General features: G+C 38.7%; 1 protein-coding gene across 1 annotated transcript; it reads right to left on the reverse strand.

Annotated features, from left to right (window-relative positions):
• Positions 1-10,855: 10,855 nt before the first annotated feature.
• On the reverse strand, positions 10,856-11,785 carry LOC149235084 (uncharacterized). The gene has a single exon (XM_089368454.1). It carries the CDS (start codon positions 11,783-11,785, stop codon positions 10,856-10,858), a length of 930 nt encoding a protein of 309 aa, XP_089224580.1.
• Between the last annotated feature and the right edge of the window lie 13,074 nt (positions 11,786-24,859).

Below are 24,859 nucleotides of genomic sequence, written 5' to 3' on the forward strand. Positions count from 1 at the left end.
CATCATTAGTAACAGACAAAGAAAATTGTGAACAGAAAGTAGATGGACTATACCTTTATGGTTGCCTTCTTTCTTGAATTGATCTTCTCAGACCCAAAGTTTGTGGCTCTTCATCTTCTAATTCCTCCTTTGCTGTAGAGTTTGATTCTTCCTCCTTTAGCTCAAACTCTATTTTCTTAGGTTCTTTTGGTTGGACTTCATGTCTAATAACATATTTCACCTCTCTGAACACCACATCTCGGCTGTACACAACCTTCCTTGTTACTGGGTTCCAAAGCTTATAACCCTTTAATCCATCCTTATACCCAATAAAGATGCACTTTTCAGATTTACTATCCAACTTGGTTCATTTCTCCTTTGGAACATGTACATATGCATCACATCCAAATACCCTTAGATGTGAAAGAAAGGATTTCTTACCGGTCCATACCTCTTGTGGAGTTTTATCCTCCAACGCTGTTGAAGGTGATCTGTTGACCAGGTAACATGCAGTATCCACCACCTCTGCCCAGAATTCCTGTCCTAACCCTGCACCACTAAGCATGCTTCTTTCCCTTTCCATCAACATCTTGTTCATTCCTTCTGCAACTCCATTTTGCTGAGGTGTATATGGAGTAGTATTCTGTTGTGCTATACCACACTTCTTATAGAATTCTTCAAATTCCTTGCTGCAAAACTATCCACCATTATTTGTCCTCGGCACCTTTATCTTCTTCTATGTCTGATTTTCCATGAGAGCCTTAAATTCTTTAAACCTGTCAAAGACTTCAGATTTCTTCTTAAGGAAATATATCCATGTATTCCTTGAGAAGTCATCTATAAATGATACATAGTACACAGACTTACCTAGTGATGGAACCTTCACAGGTCCAAACACGATCACTGTGCACTAGCTCTAATATTTGTTTCGCCCTCTTACTACCAGAGGGGAAACTCACCCGATTCTGCTTCCCATATACACAGTTTTCACAGAAATCAAAATCCGGAGAGCTATTACTCATACTTTCTACCATACCTTTACCATGAAGTATTCGAAGGCCCTTCTCTCCAATATGTCCAAGCCTTTGATGCCACAACATGGTCTTCTCTCCAGAGACCACTAGATTTTCTGCTCCACTTTTAGGAACCACAGAACTGTTGCATCCATCAACAATCGTGCTACCTTGCAGCTTGTACAGAGTTCCAATCCGAACTCCCTGCATCAATACCAGTGCTCCCCGAACCATCTTGCAAGTATCCTTCTCGAACACTGTTTTGACACCTGCATCATCCAACTTGCTTACAGAAATCAGATTTCTAGCCAATGCAGGAATATGCAGAACACCTAATGCAAAACAGAGCTTCATGTCTTAATTGCAAGGAAAGTGTGTGTCTAATGTGATAAATGACAAACCCAAGTTAAATAACGTAACAAATGTGATGAAAGTTTATTTTGATTAAGGATTGGCTAATTGTGTTAAACACTAAAATTATGCCATGGGAAAATCACATCTTTGACATGTACGAGTGTGATATACCATAATGTTTCACCTAATGAGATAACTTTGATAGAATATGGGATAACATGGGCAGATTGTTGATCATGATGGATAACACTGATATTGTGATAACTTCTATGATAGGAATTTCGTATAGCAATGAAACTAAAACCATGATATTTGTTAATTAAAATCTTCACTCATGTGATGGATTACCAAAATGATAATATTTGCATTGATAATTATAGAAACATGATATGGTGCTACCAAAGGGCTATCAAATTTTGTTTGTGTTATCACAAGCGATACGTGAGAACTAGAAATGAAGACGTGACATGATACCTTTTAATGAAGTGCATTACAATTAACAACCGACATGAATTTGCAACAAAATGAAGTTCTACGCATAAACAAATGTATAGCTCGCACTTGAGAAATGAAAGTATTTTTTACTCTAATTGTATGTGGTATGTCTGCGACGAGTTACAGAGTTATGACTATAATCAAAAGGGTTTCCTTTAAGGACCATCGTACTACTAACGCAGGAGAATAATTTTAATGTACTATTGTGCTATTACCATCGCATTTTCCTATAAAAATGTAACTACCATCACAGGTTTGTCACTTTATTATTGCAATTAAGAGTAGGTGCATGGTCACAAATGAGCGAATAATCTGCAAATTTCATTTTCGCCAACCATAATAAAAGAGGTGCACAAATTTAAAAATTGTTGAAGGTGAGTGATAGTAGAAATTCTACTTTCACCCTCGTATAACAAATTAGAGAAAAAATTGATTTTATTTTTAGGTAAGTGTTTGGTAGGTCTAGATGATGTAAAAGCATGACATAAATATGTAGTCATAGTAAAAATAATAAAATAATTCAAATAAGGTTCAAGATCGATATAGTATTTATGACCCTCTTTCTAGCACTAATTATGTGGACGCCTAGAAATGTCTTGGCTCAACATGGGAGAAATTTCCTAGTTAGAGTCGCAATTAGAATCATTTTCGTTGAAATGGAAATCCTGGATGGTTCAATGGGTCTCCAGTTACCCGTGTCCTAAGACTATCCTATACTAAGCAATCCTATATGTACAATTGTTTATATACAAGGCCTTTAGTTTGTATATGTGCGATGATGATTGTGATTAACAAACTAAAGGAAAAGGAATCATGTATATGTAATTAGTTTAGAAAATGATGATTCCTTTCAAATGACTGAAACCAAGGCTTAGTCTAGCCACAATGGGACTTGCTCATATGAAAGGAGGCTTGAAAGAATAAAAAAAAATTGATGCAAGTGCAACTACAAACTACTTCTAAAATGCAAATAACAAAAGAAAATCTATCTTGACAAAGAGAAGGATAGTCGATCTTACCCAAGATTTAAAGATGTCTAATACAAGGGTAAAGACTATTCTCGAATCAATAATTAGGATTTACTTGCAAGTCACCAAATATTTTAATATGATACAAATGGTTTAAGCAAACATACAATGAAAAATTCCAATAAGCAGTTATCAAAGATTTCTCATGCACATATCTAGATTCAATCCTTCAAAGTGAATTCACTATAAGGTTTATGTTGTACAAAAGAAATATTTCGTTTTAAATCCAATATAAGGAATAACAAGATGGGATTTCTAATAAACAATAAATAATTATTATTTATCACAATCTAATCTCCATGAATCCACTGTTAATCCTAATCTAAATATTATTTTTCTTTAGTAATAATATTTAACATTTGTGTTTAATAATAATATTTTTGTTTTCGTTGTGCATAAGTGTGAACATTTTTATTTAATAATAATATTTGTGTTTTAGTTGTGAGAAAGTGTGAACATTTTTGTTTAATAATAATATTTAAGTTTTTTGTTTAATTTTTGTTTAGTAATAATATTTAACATTTTTTTTTTAAATAATAATAATTGTGTTTTCGTTGTGTAGAAGTGTGAACATTTTTATTTAATAAAAAATTTGTGTTTTAGTTGTGTGAAAGTGTGAACATTTTTGTTTAATAATAATAATTTTGCTTTGATTGTGTGAAAGTGAACATTTTTGTTTTGATTGTGATGAAGTGTGAACATTTTTGTTTAATAATAATATTTTTGTTTTTGTTGTGTGAAAGTTCATTGTGTGGAGGTCCTTGCAAAATCATAAAACAAATGCACATAAGCATAAAATTATTTACTATAGAAGATAGCACATTTAATGGTTGTTGCCATGATACATTGGTAAAACATAAAATTAAAAAAACAAGGTTAATTACATCCTATTTAATTCTAGTTAATGATTTTTTGTCTATTCTTGCATATGATCCTGTTATTTATAAATGTTCAGAGATTAGTTTTTCCCCTCTCCCATAGCCCACATAAAGGACCTGCAACCACATCAATTTTGGCATCATTGGACAAAGCAATAGCACAATAGCGTTAGTGTCAGAGCACTCGCTGACATAATGACCACTCACAAAATTAACATTTTTCCGATTTTAAAATGATTTGTTAAGAACTAATAAATACCAAAAATAAAATGCCCTCCACTACGGGAATTATGCCCCATTAGTGAATAGAAAATTAGAAATAAGATTTCCAAAAAATCAGATTTTTTTTTTTTGAATTTACGAGAAAATAGGAATATTAATCATTTTCTATATATTTTGGTTAAAATTACATATAACTCGGAAAATATTGAAATTCGACACACTTTGAGGCGAGGCGAATTCTCACCATGACTAATAAGAAGTTTGAAGTTGAAAGAAATTATTATAGATATTAGTTTATGAGAATTATAATAAAGATAAAAAAAAATTACTAAATTGTAAAAAGAAGTTATATATTTAATTTGAATAAGATAAGAATAAATATCAATAAAAAATAAAAAATAAATATATTATAACTACAAAATAATAATTATAACAAATAATTAATTCATATGGATTTATATAAAAACTCAAACTCTATAGGCTTATTTTTTTAACAAATGTTGTATTTAATCACCTATTCTTATAATTTATATAAAGATTTTTAATAATTTTAACCTAATTCCCGAGTCTGTAAGTGGGAGTCTCTCCCATGCGAAGTATCATTATATGCAAATTGAGAGCATGGAAATTTTAATCTTGGTTTTAGTACTCCACAATATTAATGATGTTGTTCGTTTAAAGATCTTGTTCCATTGGCATTGTTAGGAAATGACATTTGCAATATATTATCGAGCTCCTCTCTCTTTTCAAATTCCAGAAAACTTTCTAGGCGAGAACCTACAGAGTTTGGTTCATCTCTGAAAAACCAGTGAGGAAGGACCTCCCATTTCCAATTTGGACCATAGTTTTAAAGAAAATTACTCTCAATTCGCTCGAGGGCTTGGCTACCAAAGCTGCCACTCTTTCCTTGCAAGCTCGTTGGGCACTCCGTTATTTCGAGCTCAACCTTACTGTACGAAAGGTTATGGTACCTTTCGACATTCCACAAAGCATTATGCCACTATTGAACTATTAAGTCATGTCCAGGAGCTTTCCCTCTACACACAGTCACACTTCTTCCTCTCTAATTCCCTATTTGTTTTTCTTTCCATTGTATCATTTCTTGTACTTCCAACCATTATAGGGGTTTAATGTTAATGATCTGGCTACTTTTATGTGCATTTCCTCTTTGGGCTCTTCTCTCTGGCTTGTGGCTCTCTTTCTCTGGTAGTGAGTCCCCCTTTAGGCACCTTTCCTTGTTTGATCCCCTCCCTTCTCTTTTTTTAGCAGTTAATCTCTCCCCTTTGTCCTCATCGCATTCATGACTCAAACGTCCTACTCCTTGACTCTCATATGTGTGAGTCTCTGTCAGCCCCCTAATATCGATCTTTCAGGTCATTGGCCTTGTCTTGTTTCTTATGATCCCATCATGCCTCGTCAACTCGCACATGTCTGTAGGGGAGAAGCATACTACCAGGAATGAGCTAGCTGAGGAAGTGCACAAAATCATCTTTGATTGAAGGAAATTGTTGTTTGGTTCATAGATATTACCCCAAGCCCTATTCAGGATGAGTGCACTAGTGCCAAGAGACGGGGTACTTCCTAAAGGAACCACCTCTCGGATACTAAGGTTCTAGCTGAGTTGGCTCATTGGGTGCCAGAAATTAGGAATACACATGGATGCCTTAACCACTACATGAAGACTGTGGATTTGTATTGTCATATGAAATTCCTCTTAGGTTGGGTTCTTCTAGACATATATGAGCATCAGACATACCTTCTACACTCCATGGAACACTTGCATAGCCATATGAAGGACCTAGATCAATGTTGGTGCACATTGAGCAACACCTTGACATCTCTCTCCTCATTGGAGGCACCCCAAGTAACAACAGGGATCTCATCTAGGTCACAACTACTAATTCAGACCCCTATATTTAATCTCTTGCTATGTCCTTGGTTTCTTCTTCACTTTTTTTTTCAATTTGTTTACATGGTTGTAAAGGCACATATTTTGATCTTTGTATGGTATATTTTGAACTCCTAAGCATTTTAATGTATTCTGCTTCTCTAAGGAAGGTAAATTTTGGATATGGTCAAAATTTTCCTAATAACCAACTAAATAAAAATTTTGAGTACTTTCATGTAAATTCTTATTTAAAAAACAATACAATATTTACCCTACCAAAAAAACTTATTGAAGTTGTGTATGAACATCTTTTTTTTTTCTAAATAAGATTAATCTATTAACAGAAAGGGGGAAAATTACAACGTGACCGTAGTCAAAAACACTGCCTTGAAGAAAGGCAGAGTTGTCAAGATAAGCATATAAGGAGACTGCCCAATGACAGGGAACTCAGTCTTGAACCAGTTATCAGAACCCACGCAGGGGAACAAGTTATGATCTTCTTGATATTGCAGAGTTTACAGAAATTCAAAAATAAACAAAAATTCCACATAGCAGTTTGAACATAAACTTGCCCAATTGTATGGGCCGCAGGGCACGATAACAAGGCAACAGTGAGCAAACTAATCATCTGGAGGCTCTTCAACTATACGGCACCAACCGGTATCAGGCAGATCCCTTGCAAGAGCAGCTTCAGATTCGGAAGGACCAGGATCAACCGGCGCCATCACAACATCATGAGCACTGCGAGCTTGAGCATCCAGAGCCTGCAAAGACGCGCTGCCAATCCCCATCTGGAGGTTCGAAGTCGGAGCAGTGATAGAGCCAAGGCCTTCGAATGAGAGCTAGACTCCCCCAACTGGGCTTCCTCATGGAAGACCACCGAAATGTGAGTGGTTATCCTTGGGCGGTTCAGAGAGCAGTTGAAGGTGAAAAGCGCGGAGCCAGATGAGGGAGAAGGCACAGGATAGTGGCTGGAAGCATGAAGACGCCCTCTCCCACTGCGGGTGCGAGGGTAGTGGCCAGCAAAGAAATCACTGGAAAGGGAGGGTGAATCGGAGGAAGGGCTGGAAGGCGCGCACCGAGGATGGCCCCTGCGACACCGCATTCTATGGCGCAGACGAGGCATAGGGGAGACAACAGCAGCGGGAGAAAAGCGAGGCTGAGCAGCAGCGATGACAGGGCCAGAGCAAATCAGATAAACGTCAAAACGAAGGCCAGAGGCCCAAGAGAAAAACCAGAGGATTAACGGAGGTGGCTCCACAAAAATACCAGAGCATAGCTCCAGATTAGCCTCCCCTTTCAAGCCACGAGAGGCAGCAGGGATGACGGAGCCAACACCATACAGACAGAAACCAGAGCTGAGGCCAGAAGCTAGATAGTAATGCGAGTGAATCGACGAAAGCGGCTCCACAGCAAGCCCATGGCTGAGCCTTAATTTATCTTCCCCTTTCACGCATCGAGAAGCACCCGCCATTACTGTTGCATTGAAGAGAGCCGAGGTCTGAGGCAAGCCGGAGCGTGCGGAGGCATTAACCAGAGCGGAGGACAAGATGGGAGATCCAGAGCCACTTGAAATAAAGCAAATGAACCCTGCGCTTCTCAAATGCCGAGATCCTTCGTTCAGAAGCCGATTATCCATTCTGTACTGGGTAGGCAGGTGTCGTCCCACCTCACCCCACCCCTGTCCCGTCAAATTTAAAGCCTGTCTATACACCCGCATCCGGGAGAGCTGCATCCCTTTGGACCAGAATTTTGCACTCCTGTTCTTGATCATGATTCTGAATTATGTCTAGTGCTCCAGTGAGAAGAGTGTGCCCATTTTCCACCCCCAAATTGGCAAGTAGATCAACGACCTTGTTTCCTTCCCGTTTAACATGATTGAATATGATGGCACGATTGGTTTGAAGTGATTGTTCTATTGCATCCAATCTGGCTTCAAGTCTCCAACTGTTGGCAATTTTCTGTGCATGTGCCCCATTGAGGAGTTGATTGACCAGGTTGATGAGGATTAGGGAGTCACCTTTGATCTCCAGAGGTTGGAAGCCATGTCGTTGGGAAAGGAGTAATCCTTGCCAGAGACCCTCCAGTTCAGCCGAATTGTTCGTGTCCCAGCCAATGTTTTCGAAATATATTAGGAGAGGCGAACCCTCATGATCTCTAAATATGCCACCAAATCCTGCTTTACCGGGGTTGCCCTTTGAAGCTCCATCAAAGTTGAGTTTGAAAGTATGCTTTGGAGGGGGGGTCCATGAGTGCTTTCTGATGATGTTGCCTTCTGAAGGTCTGTGATTGTGAGTACCTTGTGGGAGTTGTATGTTCCAGTTTTCCCAGATGGCTTTCTCATTTGCAAGAGTGGGAAAATCGTCCGGATGCCAAGTTTGAAGTGCCAAGGTCTCTTTAAGATTGAGACAAAAGTTGTCCCAAATGATTTCTAAAGGAGTGCTTTGATCTTTGAATATGCGCTTGTTCCTTTCTTTCGAGAACGTCCAGAGGAGAAGGTCGGGAATCATTCTCCATAATTGGTTGAGAAGTTCACTTTTATAAGAGTTCTGGTGCCAATGGCGAATGGAGTTGATAATATCTTCGGACTCTCTGCATCTTTTTTGACAACGAAAGCTAGCCTTCTCCCACAGTTAGTTGGCAAGAGTGTAAGAGTCCAAGAGATGTTGGAGCGTTTCCTCCTAAGAATTACAATTGGGATAGATGGAGGGCCCATGAAAGTTTATTTTCCTAAGATTGCCCCAAGTGAGGATTTTCCGGTGCCCAACAAGCCAGAGGAATAGGGAAACTTTGGGCCAAGTACCCGGTGACCAGATTCTGCCCCAAATAGGATCCAAGGGCGTTGCATCTTTGCATATAATTTTATAAGCCTCTTTGGTGGTGAAGGAACCTTTAGGGGTATATCCCCATCTTAAAATATCCCTGCCTTCGGAAGATCTAATGCATCGATTTTGGAGCTCACTCTCCAAGACCTCCTTAGTCTGGTTATCTGCATTCCTGATTAGCCTGTCGATCTGCTTCCATTGTCTGTACCCTTGTTCTGTCTCCGGAGTCCACTGTTGCTGGACGGATTCCTTTTGTTGCTCCTCCCACTCTTGGCAAGGAGGTGGTCTAAAGATGCTATTGAGCTTTGGTAGTTGGTTCCAGGCATCCGTCCAGAACCGAGCAGTGCTGCCGTTTCTTATTTCCCAAAAACTGTGTTGTTGGATCAGCAAGAAGTGTTGTCTAGCAGCGTTCCATATTAGTGATCCTTTTTCAGTAGGAGTGAATCTAATAAGCTCCTCCGTTGGTCTGTGATTGGCATATTTGGCTGCCCATGGCTTATTAGGAGCAGAGAGCCATTGCCACCATATTTTTGCACCCATGATTACATTGTTGTGATTAGGATCTCGTAGACCTATACCCCCTTTTTCTTTTGGCTTGCATGCTGTAGTCCATTTTGCCAAGGCCCATTTGCGATTTGTGCCTGTTGCACCCCAAAGAAAATTGCACTGTAGAGCTTTTATTTTTTTAAGGACCCATTTAGGCGCTGCCAGGATTGAGAAAAGGTAGAGAGGCATTGCCTGTAGCACAACTTTGATTAGCACTAATCTGCTAGCTATGTTCAGAGTTCTGTGAGTCCATAAAGTGAGACGAGATTCAAGTTTCTCAAGGAGCATACGCCATGAGGCGTGCTTGATGGCAGAGTCTATAAGGGGGGCTCCAAGGTATTTGGAAGGTAAGGAGGCTATGGAGAAGCCCAGAATGCGGGCAATAGCATGTTGAGTGACAGGGGGGTGTGAAAAAAGAAGATCTGCGATTTAGCTGTGTTTATGCTCGTTCCTGAAGCATCAGAGAAACATTCAAAAGGGATTTAAAAAGGGAGGCTTCCTGAACAGAAGGGTACCCAAACAGCATGTTGTCATCAACGAACTGTTGATGAGTGATGGCTGGAGAATTGTGAATGGATAAACCTTTGAGATGCTGGGAGAGGAGGGCATGTTTGATATGGCGTCCCAGACCTTCCGCCATTAGAACAAAAAGGAATGGGGAGAGGGGATCTCCTTGTCTGATACCTCTGGAGGGACTGAAAGGTCGAGTGGGTATTCCATTTATGAGGATAGAGAAGAATGTTGTAGAAATTAAACTCAGAATCCATCGAACCCACATTGGGGAAAAACCAAAGGCTGTTAACATTTTTTGAATATAGGTCCAGCTTAACTTATCAAAAGCTTTAGAGAGGTCAATCTTGAGAATCATACCTGCCTGTTTGGAGTGCTTGAGGGAGTGTATGATTTCATGAGTGAGGATAATGCCGTCCAATATTTGTCTTCCTTCTACATATCCAGATTGTTCAGGCGATATGAGCAAGGGCAGAAGCGGCTTCAACCTGTTGGCAATGACTTTAGATATCACCTTGTAAATAACATTGCATAGTGCGATTGGACGAAATTTGTCTAGAGTACTGGTGTTCTCCTCTTTTGGGATGAGGGCAATGAAATTTGAATTTAGAGAGCACAGAAACTAGTGAAGAGTGCGTGATTCCTCCACCACTAGCCACACCTCCTCTTTTATAAGATCCCAGAAAGAGTGGAAGAATGTAGTAGTGAAGCCATCCGGACCAGGAGCTTTGCCCTCCTTGAGCTGGTTCATAGCCAAATCCACCTCCTGAGGCATAACTGGTCGAAGAAGGAGTTGGTTGTGTTCTTTTGTGATAATTTTCGGCACATTTTGAGTGATTTTTTCTATAGCAGGCCGTCTATCAGTTTGGGATTCTTGATGGACCTCCTAGAAGTGACTGATAAACTCCTGTTCGATCTCTGCATGGTTTTCCACTCTTTCCCCTCCTTGCTTTTGTATGAAAGAGATGGTATTGTGCATTCTTCTTTGTATTGTAGTTCTGTGGAAGAATTTAGTGTTCCTTTCTCCTTCTTTCAGCCATCTAATCCTAGATTTCTGCTTCCAGAGAATTTCTTCCTGCTTTCTTCTCTCCTCCAATTGATTGTGAATGTGCTTTTCCTATTCCAAAGTCCCTTCCTTGTATCCCTCTGTGATTATCTGTTGCTGGAGTTCTCTCATTTCTTTGTTTAGATCTTGTTGAGCCTGGAAGATGTTGCCAAAAGTCTCTTGATTCCAACGCTTGATTTGGGATTTCAGGAATTTGAGTTTCTGTTGAAACTGAAACATTTTTGATCCTTCTGGCGAAGGGAAGTTGTTCCAGGTGGATCTGATGAAGTCATTGAAGGTGGGATGGGAGAGCCAAAAAGCTTCGAAACGGAATGGATGCCTGGTAGAGTTGCCTGGTCTTTGCCATTGGAGAGAGATAGGCCAATGATCAGAGCCTGAAAATGGAAGAATTGATGCCAAGATGTCGCCTCCAAGATGCACTGCGTTATCAGAGATGAGGAATCTGTCTAGTTTAGAAGCAATTTGTTGCCGCCCAACCCTGCGATTGCTCCAGGTGTGCATTCCATTGCAGAATTGCAAATCAATTAGCATATTGTTTTGGATAAATTCTTTAAAGTGGCCATTTTCCTGTTCTAGCTTGGCTCGGCCTCCCTGCTTTTCCTCCAGCTTGGTGATCATGTTGAAGTCTCCTCCAATGATCCAAAGAGGATGGACTCTATTGAAGTTAAGCGCTTCTATTATGTCTAGAAGAGCAATTTTGTTGCCTGCTTCCTGTGGGAAGTAAACATTGGTGAGATGGCCATGAATGTTGGTGCCGATTATATGAAAAGTAGCCTGCATAATGTGATGGGAGGCATGAAAGTCTGAAAGCGTTATAGCTTGTGTGTTCCAGGCAATTTCTAGTCCCCCGGAGGCACCCGAAGCATCCACTGCAACCGAGTGACAACTTGGCCATGCTCTAGAGAGGATGTTTCCAAGTGTGTTACTATTACATTTCGTTTCCTGCAAAAAGAAAATCTGGGGCTGCTCCTGCTTTATCATATTTTTTATCATTCTGAGTTTCCCGGGGCTATTGAGCCCTCTTAGATTCCATGAAGTGAGCTTCATGATTCACTATTAGTGGTGGGCTTGTAATACTTTGTCAACTTAGCATATCTACCTGAGTCTACCAGGATTTTCCCTATTGCAATAGTTCTTTGAAGATCTATCTTTCTTTTGCATTTTTTGGAGTCTTTAGGAAGGAAGCTACCATCCCATTGATTGCCCAGTTGTATGCCCAGTTGTTGTTGCTGGTAAGCCCTGGAGATGATGACTTCCAGTGTACTGAGCTGATGCTCTTGAATCTTGTCGTAGTCTTTCCTTCTGCATGCTTGTTCAAGCTCGAAAATGTCAAGTCCTCCCAAATCAATGCTTTCCAGTTCTTCTTCCATGTGTTGCGTCTGACTGCTTTCTGCTGAGGTGATTGCTAAGTGCAGGGTTTGGCTGGGGAAACCGTCAACATCCATTTCATTAGGTTTCCAATCAGGGTCCTTTCGAGCCACCTCAGGAATCCCAATGTTGTCATTTAGGGGCAAGGGAGTGGGAGAGGAGCCAGATAGAGGGGGGGGGGGGGGGGGGGGATGAGATGAGATGATCGGTGGGATTGGCAAAGAGTTCTGAGGTGGGTCTTCTGAAGTTTTAGCAAGAACCTCAAAGCTATTGCTTGTGGAGGGAATGGAGGCAGCGTCCTGCTGGGGCTTTTTTCCGGAGGAAGGTTTTTTATGCGATCTTTTGCGGTTTGCGACCTTGGTAAAGCCATCATGGGCCGACTTGTCTGAGGGGTCAGAGGTTTGGGGTTTAGCATTTAGAGGACAATCCCGAAAAAGATGCCCATGGGCATGACACTTACGACAGCGAAAGGGTACATGTTCAAAATCCAAGGGTTGGATCCATTCATAGTCATCATGGAAGAGACTTACCGAGTCCAGAAGGGCTTTGTCTAGGCGCATGAAGACACAAATACGGGCATAGGAGGTGTATCTGCGCAACTTTGTTTCTTCATTGATTTTTATAAACTCCCCCAGCCCCTTGCCAATGTCTCTAAGCGATTCTTCATCCTAGTATTCCGACGGGAGCGAGTACATCCTGATCCAGACTGGTGCCTAGCTGAAATCCTCCTTGTCAGGGTTAAATCTCTCTACCCATTCCCTTAAATACAAACCAACGGAGTTGAAGAAGTAGGGATCTTCATCCATAACCCTATTTCGATCTTCGTTGCAAATGAAAATCGCAGTGAAAAACCCTTTTGGTCCTAGTTGCAGGGTGACATGTCCCTTAGGTTTCTATTTGGCAGAGATCCATCCTTGCAAAGCTTTTTCAGTCTGCCAGAATCTAATAAATTTTCCAATGAGCGCATGGTCCTTCATGTACTGGATTTGACCATTGATTCTATGGCTGGGAAGTTCTATCTTGTGTCTTTCAGCTACTATGGGTTTGCATGTCATTGATGTAACCTTGGGCGTTTCCTGTTGCCCAATCTTTCGTTCTTGTACTTCACTGCACCTGTCTGATTGATCAGCGGAAGCATTTGTCATTTCTTGCATTGGGGAATCTCTTTTATCTGTGTCTTCTTGTTCTGGACCAGAAGGCTTTGTCAGTTTCTTCGCTTGAGGATCTCTTTCAGTTGAAGGGGAAGGCTTTGAAGCCCCCCCCTAGGGAAAGCCATTGCATAGCGAACTATGCCAGCAATCTGCTGTCATGATGAGGAAGGCAGACGGAAAATAGGGCAGAGAGGATCCAGACTGCACTGTTGCAGGGGTGAGTAGAAAACCCTAGGTCGTAAAGGCACATATTTTGATCTTTGTATGGTAAATTTTGAACTCCTAAGCATTTTAATGTCTTTTGCTTCTCTAAGGAAGGTAAATTTTGGATATGGTCAGAATTTTCCTAATAACTAACTAAATAAAAATTTTGAGTACTTTCATCTAAATTCTCATTTAAAAAACAATACAATATTTACCTTACCCAAAAAACTTATTGAAGTTGTGTATGAACATCTTAAATATAAACTTAATTTTCATTTTCCATTAATACTTTTTTCCTTTGGATATAAGCCACCACCATGGATCATCATTAATATGAATTAGCATAGATAATTTTAGTCAATTTTTTTTAAATGTTAAAGAAATTATACATCTTAATTATAAACCATTATTTAATTTAATTTTGATTTTATAATATCAAAAAATAATATTTATTAATTTTAAATTTTCTATATAAATTAATCTGGATATTCTTTTGATTTTATAATATCAAAAAATAATATTTATTAATTTTAAATTTTATATAAATTAATTTGGATGTTCTTTTAATAGATAGAATTTAATATAATTTAGTTATCCATAAATAAATAATGTAAACAAGCTACCCAACTTTAATTGATTATTTAATTTTTCAATATAATCTAGTTCACTATGGTTATTCAACAAAAACTGCGTGACCATTATTCTTTATATTAATTTTAAATTATGATAACTTTATATTAATTTTAAACAAAACTGCGTGCCTATTATACTTTATATTAATTTTAAATTATGATAAATCTAGGTTACGTTTTATCCTTCGTCACCAAAATCTAGCGACATTTTTTAATGAAGTCTGTTTAATGAAGTCATCTGTTATCATTTAAATTGTAATTAAAAAAATAAAAATAAAAGCCTCAAAACGCAAGAAAAATCCCTTAAACATTTAAATTATAAAGACCTCGCTACTTAAAATTACAATCTTTCCTAAATTTTGATGAAATTTTCACCCGACCTGAAAATCTACCTAAAAACGGACAAAAACCAACCATACTAAAATCAACCAAACCCTACTAAAGAGCAACCCTAACTGGCCTCTTAGATTACGCTCTACTAAAACTTGTAGTATCGAAAACCAAGTGTGACTTTATTACGCTGCGAAGAAGGGTAACAACATAATACTCGCTGCATCCCATATCGCTGTTGCTGACACGGCATCACGACTACAAACAAATACTCTACGAATTACTTGGAATCTAATTCGTTATTATCTCGTATATCCGTATTGATAATGAAAGTTACATATTCCCATCCCACCGATCAATGGGCCCTCATTGTATGAATTCCTAATTATTAAAAAACAGTTATGCTCCAGTGGTTGAAATCGGTTCGCCATTTCATTTGTCTTTTGTGATATGGCTTTTCATAGGTTGAAAAGATGGGCCTTTTTTTGGAATGTGATATTTGATATATTTTTTAAGTTTATTAAGGTATTTTTTTTAAAATATCTATCAAATATAAATTAATTAATTTTTATATGAATTTTAATTTTTATTAAAGGAGTAGGTTTGAGGTAAGAATCATATGTGAAGATAATAGGTAATAATTAATTAATTTTTATATGAATTTTAATTTTTATTAAAGGAGTAGGTTTGAGGTAAGAATCATATGTGAAGATAATAGGTAATTAAACAGGTAATTAGGTTTAATTGAATATTTCATAAGAGTTGTTGATTAATTGATTTATATAATGATTTTTTTAGTAAATTTGGTGGGATTATATTTTCATTTTGTCTAATATATAACTTCATCAAGATATAACTTCATCAAGCAGGAAATTGAACCTGCGATTTCAAATCAAAAAAATGCATAATACCTCAACAAAACACCCAATCACCAGCTATTTAAAACCAAAAATAATTTAAATAGATTAAATTTTAAAATAAAAATTCTACTAATAAAAAATATGCCACAAAATATCTATATTTAATAAAATATTTCACAATCTTAATAACAACATCTCACCAGCTATTCTCAACCAATTGTAACAATCACAAATCAATGGTGTGAAAGTGATTTAGTGGATTTGATTCCACACATATAAAATAGAGTATTACTGTACGCTTATGGTGCTTTTGTGTTTTTTATTTTTTCCAGAATTGATTGACAATGCATCCTATTGCCGGTGTTTTTTCTGATGCCGTGGACAATATGTGCCACAACTCACAAGTACCTCTGTTTCATGGATCTTTGGCTTCCTTCCTCGACTCTCAATAGTAAATTGGACACGCGGCCCCGTGATTACAAAACCAGTCATGTTCGTCCGTTCCGTTGCTATTTGTTTTTAAAGCCGGGAGGGTGATGGGTCGGACCATTAATTGAGTGTAATTCGTGGCAAAAATGATGTAACAATGGAATCGTGTGTGATGAGACGGAGTGAGATGTCCAATATTTTTCCAAAACTTATTCAGCTTAAAAGACCTTTTTCACAATTCAGTAAAAGGAAAATGTTTAAATCATCAGGTCGATATATAATATTTTATTTTATTTTTTTATAAAATTTAAAATAAATAAAAACATATATATATAAAATTCAGCATATATAAAAATGTTATAATAATTTACTAATTTTTTTAATTTAATGAAGATTTTAATTTATGAGATTACGATTTCTAGTTTTTAAGATAATAATAAATCAATGTTTTTTTTTTTTTTTTTTTATCTTATGATGAATTTTATTGTGAGTTGGCTGTCTTTTGGGAAGTTTAACCCCCCAAAATGGTTTCAATCCTCACTTCTTCCTCTTGAGGTTTGAACTTGTAACCTGGTGGGGACTAAATCTCATGCAAACTAACTCGTCTATACTTTATGGGTAATTTTTCCTTTTATGTTAATTTTGACTTATTAAAAAATATAAAGAAATGAAAAGTGAATTTAATTTAATTTCATGAATTGATTTTTTATAAACATTTATTGTATGAAAAGTTAAGTGTTGTTAAAAGAGAGAAAGACGAAATTAACAATTGCTTGAGAAGGGGTGGTAAGAACTTACTAGTAGTAAATGTTTTTTCTTATTTATAATTATGCAAAGCACAATTTGGATAGAATTATCAATTTGTTTTTGGTGTAGTACTTGGAAAGTGCAATGTGTTGTACAATTTTTTTTTTCCTCAAAGCAATATAGCATGATAAAGGAACTTTTAAAACAATGTGATATGTCATGACCAAATGCATTTTAAGTGAAATATGCATTGTGCCATGATGAAAGGAAGTTTGATAAAGTATAATGTATTGCATGAAAAAAATTCAATGTCTTGTAATTTTTCATGACAAAGGAATGTTTGGAAAGTTTTGGAAAGTGTGATGTGCCGCACAAAAATAATCTCTATAATGTGATATGTTACGACATAAGAAGGTTTGGAGTGATGTAATATACTATGGCTCAGAAGTATTTTAAGTGTGATAAACACTTTATTGCAATGGAGGAAAAATTAAGAAAGCTCAACGTGTCACATGGAAAGAATCTTTGATATGATGTGATGTGTCACATGGAAAGCATATTTGACATGATGTGATGTGTCGCATGGAAAGAATCCTTGAGATGATGCGATGTGTCGTAGCCAAAGGTGTTTCAGGTGTGATATGTATTGCTACAATGACAAAAAAATTGAGAAAGTGCAATGCATCACATGAAAAGAAACTTTGGCATGAAGTGATATGTCACCACAAATGAAAATTTGGAGAAATGTGGTAAGTTGTAGCCAAATAAAGCTTACATTTGATATGGGAAAACCAAGCAAACTTTTGGAAGATATGAAAAGTAGTTTTCAAGCAAGGCAATATTGTTCAGTGCAAATTGGCTTGTATCAATAACCTTTTAAAACTTAGAAGCCTATATTCCATTATGTAACTCTATCATAATATCCTTGCATCTAGCATTAGGCTAGCTCGATGTGTCACATGGAAAGAATCTTTGATATGATGTGATGTGTCACATGGAAAGAATATTTGACATGATGTGATGTGTCACATGGAAAGAATCTTTGACATGATGCGATGTGCCATAGCCAGAGTTTTTTTAGGTGTGATGTGTATTGCTACAATGACAAAAAAATTGAGAAAGTGCAATGCATCGCATGAAAAGAAACTTTGGCATGAAGTGATATGTCACCACAAATGAAAATTTGGAGAAATGTGGTAAGTTGTAGCCAAATAAAGCTTACATTTGATATGGGAAAAGCAAGAAAATTTTTGGAAGATATGAAAAGTAGTTTTCAAGCAAGGTAATATTGTGTAGTGCAAATTGGCTTGTATCAATAACCTTTAGAAACTTAGAAGCCTTTATTCCATTATGTAACTCTACCATAATATCCTTGCATCTAGTAGTAAGCTAGCTCGATGTGTCACATGGAAAGAATCTTTTATATTATGTGATGTGTCACATGGAAAGAATATTTGACATGATGTGATGTGTCACATGGAAAGAATCTTTGACATGATGCAATGTGTCGTAGCCAAAGGTGTTTTAGGTGTGATATGTATTGCTACAATGACAAAAAAATTCAGAAAGTGCAATGCATCGCATGAAAAGAAACTTTGGCATGAAGTGATATGTCACCACAAATAAAAAATTGGAGAAATGTGGTAAGTTGTCGCCAAATAAAGCTTACATTTGATATGGGAAAAGCAAGCAAATTTTTGGAAGATATGAATAGTAGTTTTCAAGCAAGGCAATATTTTGCAGTGCAAATTGGCTTGTATCAATAACCTTTTGAAACTTAGAAGCCTATATTCCATTTTGTAACTCTACCATAATATCCTTGCATCTAGCATTAAACTAGCTATGTCATCAATCTATGGAGGAAAAATCCTAGTGAAGGTGACTTGGGGAAATCACCCTCCTCAACCATAGTCAAATGGAAGGGAAACATTTGGAAAGGTTTTCAATATTATTTAAACAAATATACACTATATAAAGGGGGCATATAATTAGGGTTTGTCATTCTACAAGCCATTTATGTTGGGAGAGGTTACTCTATAGAGGGATTTTACAGAGTCCCTTATAGACTAGGAATTTATATATTGAAATTATTAATAAGGTTTCTTTCACCACAAGTCGTTCCAGAGATGAGGGGTCAATTTCTTTCCAACAAGTAGTTTGATGAATTCAGGTCATTCATTCGGTTCCTACCCAAGCTATAATTTGAGTTTTTTTATACCTTTTCTATTATTTTAAATTTTAAGGTTTATTTGTTCAAAATAAATAATAAATTGATGTATAAAAGGCTCAAATTCATGAAGTTGTTTGGAAGAATATTTTCATTATATATGGTACATATACTTCATGGATTAATTTTGGATGCCCTTAGGTGCAATAATAATACTAGTTAACTAGTCAAAGGAAGCTAGAAAAGACTTAATATTAAATATTAGGCCTCACCGATCTCAAAAAGTCAAGATCTCTTTTGTAATTTGAAAATCAATGTTATGTGATTGAATAGAAAACAAGATCAATCAACTTCATATATTCGTGCATGGGACCACATGTTTCAAGATCACTAAAAGAAACATGTGCTTCCAAATCAATTTGAGAGTGATGACATTGAAATTCATATGTTCTCGAGTTCGTAGAGAAATATCATGTGTATTTTATCTAGAACTACAATCATGTAGTTAGCATACACATTTATTAGGAGAGTGTTGTAGCGGCTACAACTACCCTCCAAAATTTTGCCTTAGCTTCATTTTGGAGCCTCCCTACCTACCATCCTTAGTAGCATGTCTTGCATTTATCAAGTACATAGGCTTCAGCTGAGTTTCAATGGTCTTCCATCCTGTGCATGTAAACTTGTTTGTCTCCCACCGTAGGCTATCATTCCGAACTAAGTCAATTTTTTGGCTGAGGTGCTCACTCAGAAAATTGCGCAATTCTGGAGGGGAACCAACCTTCCCTCTAGAAATTGCACAATCCAGCTTGGCTGCCTGCTGGGCTCCATAAATGTGCTATCCAACCAGGCAACCTTCCCTCTGAAATTTGAGCAATATAGCCCAGAACTGGGCTTCAGCTCAAAAATGCACAATTCTGACTGATAGCCAGGGTTTCAGCCCAAAAATTGCAGAATGCATGAGGGACACCCAATCTTGCTCAACCCAAAAACTACACAAATCTCATTCGCAGGCTTGCAGACTGCTGTATGTGCTTTCAAGTTAACCAGTTCCCTCTAGGACTGAACAATCCTAATTTTCATGACTGTTGTTATATCTCCAGGTATCGCAGTTGTTCGTCTGTCTCTCAACACTTCAGGTTCAATGGCCTCCAAGAGAGCAGGGTCAAAGGACACCGTCGAAAGTGAAACTGGAGATGCAGTTGAACAAGTTTCTATGAGCTCGCCTATCTACGAAGACACCAAGTTGTTCATAGACAAAGACATCAAGATGAAATGGCGGGACATCGATGATATATTCTCAGGCAAATTTGAGGAAAATCTGGAAAACCGCAGGGTTTATGTCAACATTCACAAGTCTGGCTTGTACCGGATTGCATTCAGGTATCCCGTGTTTCCATGTGCGAACATGATCCACTGGTTTGTCTCGCACAATAATCCTAAGACATTAGTGTTGAGCAGTGTCAGTGGGATAGATCTTGCTATCTTAGGGTGAAGGACTTTCAATAGATGTATCACTTACCATAGTCAGTGATCACAATGGAGAAATCCTTCAGGAAACCCAGTAGTAGTGCAAACTCAAGAGATATCTTGAAGAGCTGGGCGAAAGAGCCGACCAAGTTCAGGACAACACCCAGCTAGGTTTACAAGATAAAGATATTGCAGAAGTCATATCAGTACTTGGTCATATTTGCATGTCGCTTATACGGCCAAGAGATCACAGAAACCTTCCCACAGGGCTAGGTGATTGTGTTGGACCAATTGGCCAGTGAAGGAACACCTTTCAACTAGTCTGACATATTGGCTCTCAGGTTGAAGGAACAAGTGATAGAAGCCCGACATCTACACAAGGGTCAATAAGAATAGATATACATCTCTGCATACATACTTGGTGCATTTTGGGCCCGTCAATAATTCTCGAACTTGAGGTGGGCATGGACACCTTCGGAAACCTCTGTGCGCACTTATTGCATATTGTTCTCCGAATGAAGCTTCCGTTGAGTTATCACACAGTTTTTAGACAACTTTGTCACCCCGATGTACAAAATGATATTTGAGTAGGATCCACCTTGCATGTCGCAGGTAGCAATGGAGGCATTGTTCGACATAGCAGATTGGTACGCCTCACCCCTTGGCAGCTTCATACGGATGTACAACATGGAGAAAGATCTGCATGTTTTACCGAAGTTTTCCATGGACAAGCTCGTCATGCAAGAGGTGTCCATTTTCATATCATATCTCGATAGGATTGTCAACGAGATTGCACAGGAAGAAGAAGGTACCTTGGCCCTCTCTTCCTTTGCGGATCGAGTTATATGAGATATGAAATCTCAAGCATGTTGAGGCCGAGATGGAGGACTTCAAAATATTCAACTTCAGCACTAGAAGTTTCAATCTGTATGACCCACATTTCTTGGTGAAGGACCATTGTGCGAGAGTGTAGTTTCCTTAGATCCACGGGGCATGTCATTGGCCTGAGAAAGACCCATGGAGATATTGCTATCACTTCTCTAGGCTCAATGAACCAGTCAGCATAGCTATAGAGTGGTTGGAAAAGCATAAAGAAGCATAATCTCATAGAGCACCATCATCAGCAGTAGCAGAGGGTAATGTACCTACGCATGACAAAGGAAAGAGAAAGGTTGTTGACAACACAGAGGTAAAACAAAGCCGCAAGTTTAAAGTAGATCCACTTGTGATGAAAGCAGCTCTAGATATTGAGGCTAAGAGGTGACAACATGACAAGAGGATTGCGCAAAGGCTAAGAGAGAAACAGAGGATGGAGGAAACAGAAAAGGAGTTGCACGAGTTGAATCAGCAACTCCGGGAAGAACAGGAGCTATGCATAAGAGATAAGTAAGCGCAACATAGAGAGGCACAACAGGGGGTGCAACATGCACAGATTGATGAAATTGAGCCCATATAGGTTATAGACTCATCCGAGAAGTTGGCATAGAGCAGACAGGGTGAGAAGTCAGAGGAGAAGGACTTAGCTCAAGAGATTGAACAGATTCTAGAAGAGATGGATACGGATATGGTGCAACCAGAGTCATATTAGGATATTGACCTCATGCCTCAAAACCAAGAGGTCACCCCACCGACATCACTAGATCCGGAAACATAGCAAGTCCCAAGCAACCAAGGAGACACGAAGATCCTTGAAGACAATCTAAAAGCAGAGATGCACAAAATATATTTCGACGAGTTGCAACACAGAGTTGTGCAGTCACGCTAAGTTCCCACTCTGGATGTTCACATTTCTCCTGCATAGTTTGAAGAATGAGTGGTCGTATCTGATGTGCACAAGCATCCAATAGCATTGGCCGATGCTGCTAGAGCATATGCCGAAGCCACCGGCTCAAGTGTACGATTCCTCATAGCAGAGAACAAGCGCATAGCTAAGGAGTTACAAGCGGTGAAGCAGGGAGGAGAACAGGCTACATCATTCGCCAGAGTAGATTTGAAGCGAGAAAAACTGGATGAAGTATCATCCCTCCAGATAGTCATGCGGATGTTGTATTCCAGATTCGGCACCATGCATAAGTCAAGTGTCCATCTCAACAGTTGGCAGCAGCGCTGTGCTAGGAGAGCACGCATCTTGTCAAATCTGCACATCGTTTTCGACCACATGCAAACATGGACAATGAGGTACAAAGGATCCCCATTTCATTTGCCAAATATGATGAAGCCAAAGGTGGTAGACTTGAAGGGACACATCCGGAGTCAGATCTGGAACTATGAGGAACTCTCGCAGCTCATCACTAGTTCGCAGGCTTCACACGCACGAGTGTTCAGAATCATGGATGTCATTGTGCACACGCACGCGATCTAATTTATTGGCACACTCACTGAAGCAAAGTCAAAGAACCAAGTCTGACTGGAGTTGGAAATGTACTTTGATGAGTTGATGCGCGTAGACATCAACGCAAACTTGAAGACCAACGTAGACACTATGCATCAATATGTTGTTGGTCCAGATGCACTCAAGACTATGATGCACATGTTATCAGACGAGATGCACAGAGGTGCCAAATCAATGTACTCGGATGTAACGGAGGTGAGAGTTCGCTTTCAATAGGATGTCACCATTGAGCACGCAGACACCATAACGGATTACCAATCTTGGCATCAGTTCACCACCATCAATCATCACGAGGATGTCGAAGAGTTGGTCTTCCCACAACTGTCTGAGTCTTAGTAATGTCTTGCATGGCTTGCTCAAGCCTATTTTGTATCACATGGGTACATGTGCAGATTGTAATGTAACATCTTGTAAGAGTGAATACCAAGTGTCGATAGTAGAATGTAACAGTCACGTAGTAATTGAAAAGTTATGAGGGTAGGTGAAGAGTCACAAAGGGGAATGTTAAGGGTCACCCCACCCTTTGTTATTTATAGAATCTCATAACTCATTGTATAGGATTCTGGGAGCCAAGCTTCTTATAGGTGTATCTTAGAGAGAGCTTGGAGTATATTGTAACAAGCCAAGTGGCTTCTCCACAGTGCAGAGCTGGTATATCTCTTTGGAGGAGTAGGTGGCAGTGACTGTAATGTTCCATTGTTGGGACTAGTGGTTGGTCATAGTTGTATGTATGATTGGAGCTTTCACTTTCTTAATATAACAGAGCCAACACATTTCATGCATATGTTGTTATTGTATTTTAGTTATCTTGGTTACTCTAATTATATATGTATTTTTTTGTTTATGCATGTATTTATGGACATTTCTATATATGTTTGTATGAATCTTATCGAGATGTGCTATTGGTTTAACCATCACTTTGGATCATTGGCTAACCTTCTTTCCAGCTTGTGATGTATCTCTCTCGTGTGTTCCCTTTCAAGTCGCGTGTTGTCACAGGTTTCTAAGGGGCACACTCATACCCCTGTTACGTGTGTTAGACCCATTCATGCACCTTCCTTGACTTGCTGCACATGTCACACCCTTGCTACCAACAGAGACATATTACTCACCTCTGCGTGCAACCACAGTCAAGGCGATACCGTACTACCCCATTGCTTGGACTCCTACACCAAATGGTCTGAGGTCTAGTTGGGACTTCTTACAAGGGAGATCCCCCGACATGTTGGCGGGTCCATCACCATCAACATTTCTGGCGATAGAAGAAGGGCCAGATGACAAGCTAAGTCCTCACATCCTATTTTGAATCTTTACATATATGTCATGGATATCATTAGACTCCTCCCTCTGTGATGCATGTCCAATGCTATAACTATCAACATCACGAGGGATTTTTATGATCTCTTGTCGGAATTCATGTACAATGGTGAAGGCAAAGTGGCTTGACCTGAGAACTTACACAACTTCCTTGCATTCCTTGAGGATGCAGACGAGTTTTATGAAGAAGAGGTTAGTTTGTTTCTTTCACACACACTTTGCAAATCCCCACAACAATGGTGCCACAACCTGTCTCACAGTTTTGTGCACTCACTTCAGCAGTTTTGTGATCTAATTGAATCTACTTTCCATCATTTTGATCCTGAACCTCTTGACAAAAAATTGTTAAAACAATGGAATACTCCACAAGAATCGCCTGTGGATTTTTGGCACCGCTTCCGTGTACTTTAGTTGGAAGCTCTGAAAAACTAGATGAAGTTCCAATATCTTTGGGATAGATTCAAATACTGTCTGAACAAATCACTCGATCCCAAGATAAAGTTGAAGTTCAAACCTCGCTTAGCATACTTCGATGATGAAGCTGTGCAATCACAAGTGGACACAATCACTGCCACCGGTGACTAGCCGCCTTCCCCTCATCAAACAGCTTCACCACCGTAGAGTGATGTGGGTGAACATGCACACACGTTTTTTCAACTGTCATATCCTCCTAGCATCACTTCTCTCAATTTTCATGCAGATTCGGATGCGAAGCCCATGGGTTGTCACACACATTTGTTACCTCAGCCTCCGTCTTCATGTTCTGCCGATCCTCCGGATTGCACTATCTTGTGTTCTTCCATTTTGGACTCTACACCTATTTTGAACAATGATCAATCCATAAACGGATTTGGTGTTGCATAACCAACCTATGCTGTCATTCACGATGAGTCTGACTGGTATCTTGAGCATTAACCTGCGATGAAGGATGACCTCCTTCTGTCTGCGCCTTCTCTACTTTTTCCTAACATCTTTAGTGATTCTTCCATCT

The sequence above is a fragment of the Pinus tabuliformis genome, chromosome 8 (genome assembly GCF_031772625.1).
Source record: "Pinus tabuliformis cultivar Carrire ecotype Pingquan chromosome 8, CPIR1, whole genome shotgun sequence".
NCBI classification, from domain to species: domain Eukaryota; kingdom Viridiplantae; phylum Streptophyta; class Pinopsida; order Pinales; family Pinaceae; genus Pinus; species Pinus tabuliformis.

Excerpts from the sequence above, each read along its gene's own strand:
- LOC149235084 (XM_089368454.1), bottom strand. The coding sequence starts at position 11,785 with ATGATAAAGCAGGAGCAGCCCCAGATTTTCTTTTTGCAGGAAACGAAA.